The 7,267-nt window shown below is 33.0% G+C and overlaps 1 protein-coding gene across 1 annotated transcript in view; it reads right to left on the minus strand.

The window, feature by feature from the left end:
• The window catches only part of LOC132560319 (calcium/calmodulin-dependent protein kinase type 1-like), a 97,173-nt gene extending 91,151 nt beyond the window's left edge, over positions 1–6,022 (minus strand). The window contains exon 1 of the mRNA XM_060224992.1: positions 5,946–6,022. Within this exon, the coding sequence (XP_060080975.1) occupies positions 5,946–6,022 (77 nt within the window). The remainder of the gene's footprint in view (positions 1–5,945) is intronic.
• Between the last annotated feature and the right edge of the window lie 1,245 nt (positions 6,023–7,267).

Raw genomic sequence — 7,267 nt, forward strand, 5'->3', positions numbered from 1 at the left:
CTGATGCTATGTCAGCAACCATCCTCAACATATCTCATGTTTTCAGGAAGCATAGAACATCCATAAGCAAGAAAAATATTTTTTCCAATGATATACAATAATCACATCTATGTATAGAGAACAACAAAAGACACTAAAACAGATTATAAGACCATATCTGACGCATAGGTAGCATTAATTTATTGAACAGATATATCTCTTGCACTAATGCACTTTGGGTATATGTGGAAAATTAATTCCTATCTCACTTACAGATTTTACAAATTCTAGTATTTTTTTTTCAAATAGGATGATCCAAAATCATGTACAGAATAGCAAAAATAACATGCAGATTAAACCTAATTTCCGCTTAAACAGAATACAATTTTTTTTTTATATTTAGATACACATGTACAATTTATTCATCAGGGACATATTTATCGTTAATGCTGGAAGTTTTGCCAGGATGATAAATGCGGTTACTGATTAAGATAAATATATCTGTCCAATTTTTTCTATTATCTAATAAATGCATCACATGTCAATGACAAACCATAAATTTTATGTTAACACATCAGATAACTCGGAAACATGCTGCAGTGAAAAGATAGCCAATCACTGAAGGAGGTGCATAGTGCACATATAAACAGCTGTCCGACTTAATAAACCTCAATCTGGTGTTATGATACACGAAATTCACACCTTTAAGGCTCTTTGTTAGCGTTACACCAGGTGAACAGACCATAAAATATTAATGAAAGCCTTTAATAATGATTGAAATGAAAACAAATATTATTTCAGATCTACTGTACTTATCTACTATACTGATCATGAATTAAGCCAAAAGGTTCACAAACTAACTCCTTACTCAAAGTAAAAAGGTGGGCTTATTGCATGTCATTTGAAATTTATCGTTTGTTGGTGTTTAGTACTTATGAAATTGCAAAGTATTGGTTGGCAATTAAAATAAAAAAATATAGATTTGGTACCCCCTCACATGCTTATTGTTCTTAATGCTATAACAATTTCTATAAATAGTTACAGTAATGCTAAACCTTGACTGATGATATTCTGATACCCCTACTCAGCTGAAGTATCATCAATGGTTGCTAGACTTGAAGCATAATCAAGAAGTATACCTTCACTGCATACTTCACACCTCTCCTAATAGAAAAGTTTGGCATATAAATCACTTTCTACCACAGCCCTTAGCACACCTATCCCCTTTCACGGGTAATCATGACTTTATAACCATAAAAGGGGCTGTGAGCAGTAGACTAGGGTAACAAACCTATCAGGAAAGGAAAGATAATCAAAAAGTTGGTAATGATTAGGTCGATAACAATCCAATCATACAATATATATTTGTACATTTGTTACAGTGACATTATAACTTCATGATTTTCATATATTTCACACAACTGGTGGTAATTTTTTTTTTTAATTTCCAGGCATTAAAACATCCTCTTTTTTGGGAAATGTATGTTATCTCTAGAAGCTATTTCCTTTTTCACACCCATGACAAGTTAATCTACAAAATATATACCATTCCTTGAAAGCTAAAGAAAGAAAATACCTGCATGGATTAGGGAGTGAAAACATCTCTTGTACGGAAATGGTTTTAGTATCCTACTTCATATCACTTAACAAGGATTTAAAATAATCCCGCCTACCTGCCTCGCTCAAAATGTACAACATTCTATTCACTGGTACAGAGAAACAGTCACTCAAACAAGTAAATGTAAATTATACAGAAAACAATGAAGTGTCATGGTATGGGCGCTGACAAAGAGAGTTTTCCTCACTCTCTATTATGGTCTGTTTAAGGTGTGAAGTATGCAGTATGTTCGTTATTGCATTTCTCATCACTCAGGACTTATTAGATCCCCGCTATCACTCGGGTGTAATAAATCCTGTGTAACTCGAAAAATCATGCAATAACCTCTACATATATCAGGGTAATATTTATTGGTGTTAAAATTATTCCCTATAATAACCTTAGCAATGTAGAAAGCTAGTCTTTACACAAAGAGTACCGTTTTTATCCCACCTCCTCCTATATAGGATGCACATATTCCATGTCAAACATCCATGTGGGACAATGGATATTCAACTCTTGGGTATATAATTGAGATTCAGAACCTCAGAAAAGCCTCAATTCTGACTCAAATTCTATACCTTTTGGTAGAATATCCATATTTCACTCAACTACATATAGTTGACTCAATTTACCAGTTTCATTGTCTACCTATTTCAAACTTTTGAGACATCATCAAACATAATATCGACATGTTAGTCAACTTTTCAGCTATATACCCCTGGAAAAGTCAACTTTTCAAGCTGTCTGATAACAATGAAAAACAAACAGCTGCCTTTTAACACATCACTTTTTTTTTTAATTTTACTCAATACATCGTTTAAATATTAATTTTACTGCCACCTCATTAAAAAATAATTTTAATCAGATGTTCAGAATGAAATAGATCAGGTTGAGATTTACTGTTCACGCCAGAACAGATGAAATGTCAAGCCTCCCTCACACTACATGCAGTATAAGTGTATTAGCATGAACATGTCTCCTGATAATTTCACAGATGATCATTTCTTTACACATTCTTCCATGCACAGTCATTAGCAAATTTACTTAATAAAGGATATTTTCGAAAGATTGCAGGAAAAAAATATATATATACAGCTTTAAAAGACATTACTTCTAACAACATCATTTGGTTGTATATTTCAAGGTGACAGGTTTGAAAACAGTGACTCATTTTAAAGATATACAAAATCAGGATGTATGACTTGTCAAATTTTTATGACATGCATATTCATTTTATGGCATCATTATTAAGTTAGGGGAGATAACCCCATTACAAACCAGAGAGAGCAAGTTTTTTCCTGGAACTGATCATTAATTAACTTTAAGAAAATAGACTTCTTTAAATTTCTCAATTTTCACTTGAATGCCATTAAGAATTAATCAACTTTTACCCAGATGAGTGGTCTTGATCAATAGTTGATATTGTGTGAAAACTGAAGCCAGCAATAAGTCAGGCCTACATTTAAACAACAGTTCAGCAAAACACTGTTATAAAATAACGGGTGTATATGCTTTAACTAATCAAATCACATTTCAATCAGCCTATTAAGATCAGAGTGATATTTTTAACTTCGGTTAAAATTAATTACAAAACACCAAAGATATGATAGTTTGTTTCAAAAACAAAATCAATAATGTCATTATGATGAACAAAGTTTTACACATGAAAATTATGTAAAAATTACAGATATATACAGTATTGCTAATGAACGAAAAACATGTTGATCTTGATTGTAAGATATATTGATACTTATCCATCAACACAGACACTATTAGAACCGAAATGATACTTTTACCATATGACATAATTTTATCTTCAAAATTTTAAACTGAAAAATACGAGATACAACATTGATGGCAGTCGCATAGCAGCTGAAACATGTTAACGAAATCTACATCACACTAAAAAGATAACTGTTCTTGGATGTTGAAAAGCCTTCATTTCCACATCTTTACATTCAAATGTTAGCAAAATGTACCATACTTATTTAATGTTACTCTACTAGTCTTTAATAACACTCCTTCTAGACTTAATTGCTAACTAGTTCAAATATTTTACATTGGCTACTACTGGCTTCCTTGATTATAAGGATAAATACGGTAAGAAAAATATTTATCTGAAGATTTAATCATACCTTAATCATCATATGTGTACCAGCGTGCTTATAGAACTTGTCATCACAACCAAATAAAAAGTCTGGTACTGGATTCTTACAGGGAAAAGCTATTTAAAAGTCTAATTCAAGTTATCAACTTTACACCAAATAAAACCATCAAGTCTAGATCTGTTTAAAAGCCCAATTCCAGACACTTGTTGCCAAAAATTAAAACTTGTACAGAACAACCTTTCATTTTAAGTCATGCATGTTAGCCTGCTAAATTACCATAAATTTATTTTAAAGACTTCTATATAACCCATTGCATTTAGAGTCACCTAATATAAGACCTTATGGAATGAGAGTGTATCTATCTTCCGTTTAGGGGATGTTTACTAAAACCATAAACTGTACCAATGTCATAAGAGGCACAAAATATGGAATCACTCAAAACTCAAGTTTTCTTGACATTCTGGAAACCATAGAAATATGCTGCCCCTATTGTCAGACTTGTGATATTATCTTTCTCTTAATTATATATTATTTACACCAAAACTGACCCTGGCACACACAAACAATTTTTACCCCTCATTCAAATCATTTGGCCCCCTTTCTCTATCCCTGTTTAAAACTAGTCTTCATGTTGGAGTTTCAACAATGTAACATTTAGTAAAATGGGCACAAATTACAACTTTATTTATTTTAGTTTTCTTTTCATTTCTTTTAGTAACAATTTTAAAATCAATTCAAATTGAAAATATTTATTTCCATAATAACCTGAATAGCGTAATGATATGAGATATTTATTTGTCTTTACTGATCTGATGTACAAGAGGTCATATAACTGTAATCAGGACACTACCTGTCTATACTGACCTGAATGGTGTAATGATGTCAGATCTCTTTAAATACAACTCTACCTGTCTATAGTGACCTGAATGGTGTAATCATGTCAGATCTCTTTAAATAACATCTTTACCTGTCTATACTGACCTGAATGGTTATGACGTCAGATCTCTTTAAATACAGCTCTACCTGTCTATACTGACCTAAATGGTGTAATTATGTCAGATCTCTTTAGATACAACTCTACCTGTCTATACTGACCTAAATGATGTAATGGTGTCAGATATCTTTAAATACATCTCTACCTGTCTATACTGACCTAAATGGTATAATGAGGTCAGATATCTTTAAATACATCTCTACCTGTCTATACTGACCTAAATGGTATAATGAGGTCAGATATCTTTAAATACAGCTCTACCTGTCTATACTGACCTAAATGATGTAATGGTGTCAGATATCTTTAAATACAGCTCTACCTGTCTATACTGACCTAAATGATGTAATGGTGTCAGATATCTTTAAATACAGCTCTACCTGTCTATACTGACCTAAATGATGTAATGATGTCAGATCTCTTTAGATACATCTCTACCTGTCTATACTGACCTACATGGTATAATGAGGTCAGATATCTATGAATGTGTTTAAAATTTACTTCAGCATTGGTGGAGGGTTAAGGATTTATCTAGTTGTTCAGGTGTTATCATTTGGAAGGGAAATAATGAACCTCTCAAGAATGGGAATGAATGACACAAAACCAGGATTGTTTAAGCAGTCCTTAACTGCTTAAATAATTAAGGCATTTAACTACTCATATATATCTACCAACTTGTTTACATACATGTAGTTTATAATATAATAATGGTAGTGAAATATGCGACTCTTTCATTACAATGGATGTTATACTGATATGTGTGTAACAGCTTCCTGTATCCTTCAGTACTCTTTACATTATATAGTAGGCCTAGTGAATAGGTCTCTACACCAAGTGTTTTCTGGGTCAAATGTACATTACACACCTAAATGAAAAGTTTAAATATACATCCGTTATAGAGGGTATGTATACAATTTAACTCGTATGCCTCACCTATGTGAAGTTTAACCGATACAATATACAGGTTTTCATTCTGGTTTACATGCCGAGGAATCTCGTGCATCAGTAAACGAACAGGTGTCTATGATAATGTAGAAATTAATTCCAACCCCTCGTTCAGTAATAACTGTGTGTACTACACAATCACTGGTCACACTTAGAAAACCTCACACGAACTGGTCAATCGAAAATGATCGGAGACTGTGTAAACATAGCCCCAAGATATCAATGTGTTTATGGGCTAGCCGGCCGAGCTCAGGCCTAACTGGAAACGGTATACAGACCTACCGTAATTAGAATAATTCCTAAATATAAATATTGTACTTACGTTCCAAGCACTTCCTTGAATATGTAACGTTTCGTAATATCCTTCTCTTTTGCACCTTTTTTACCAAAGAGAGGCATATTTCTGATGAAGATACTCTTTACACTGTCAAACCATATATTTCTCAGATGTCATCAGTGGTACATAACCATTTTCTACTCGCCCTACTGCCACCCAGTGACGTCACAACATGGAGGTGTATGCTCATTTGCATAAGTAATCAGAGCCACGCGAGACTAGCTCATGCTGATCTGTTGATCTTGCACCATGGTAACCATTCTATGATGTGTTTCACGAGTGACGATGGCGTTTTAGAACAACAGCCGACAATCATATAGTAATGTTTAATTGAATACATTGCACACGTATCAATAACAAACACGCGTGACTGCTACCGTCTGTCGGTATTTTGTTACCGGCCATTATATTATCAGATTAATTCCATTTTCCGGTTTTAGAGTAACTTCCCTTACTTATAACGGTACTAAGAGTAATATGTATTGAACACATTTTATGCCACATCTATAATGTGTTATATTTTCGGTAATTCATACTCTGAAATATCTTTGTCTTCATTCGATGTGTCATTATTTAATGTACTTTCTTAAAGGCTAAAGTATAAGTTAAGTCTGATAAATGATGTAGATACGTGATAAAAAAAAATTCCATTTCACTGGCTGAATGGCCCAAAATGATATACCACAGTAATGACAAAATTCTATTTGGCTCACCATGCGAGAACTTGGATATAATCTTAAGATGCAATGAATAGATCTTAAGCACTGTGGATACTTAATAGCAGATGTCCTGATTAGTAACGTGGTTCAGTCTTAAGATGAATTAACCTAAATCTTTAAAAATCGTTACCGTTTGACATGCGTTCCAACCACGTGTTTTCCTCTTTCTATACACACTTTAAGATTTTTTAATTGCATTTTTCCAGGGTAAGACCCTAATCTGATATAGTTCACAAAAATGTCAAACAATATATATTTTATTGAAAGACATTTATCTAGTATGAATCGCTGCTGTTTTTCAATGTACACGTGAAATATAACGAGTCTTGTGGTAAAACATTGTAAAGCTGAAGTTGGGATGATTGTAAAATATCATTCAGAGTAGAGAAAACTCAGACAGTCTTAATAGTCTTCCAAAAATGGTTAAGATTGATTGGTAATGTCGAATGTTTTGATAACGAAAAGAGTCTGAAATAGTGTTTTACATGCATACAACCAAGACACGTAAACAGAGATTTTCAAGTGAATTAGTTAACAGAGAACGTATGTGTTTGATGAGTGAGTGCGCTGTATAACCGACGGTTAAAA

The sequence above is a fragment of the Ylistrum balloti genome, unplaced genomic scaffold (assembly GCF_031769215.1).
Source record: "Ylistrum balloti isolate Yb309-2 unplaced genomic scaffold, AGI_CSIRO_Ybal_v1 Utg371048, whole genome shotgun sequence".
NCBI classification, from domain to species: Eukaryota; Metazoa; Mollusca; class Bivalvia; order Pectinida; family Pectinidae; genus Ylistrum; species Ylistrum balloti.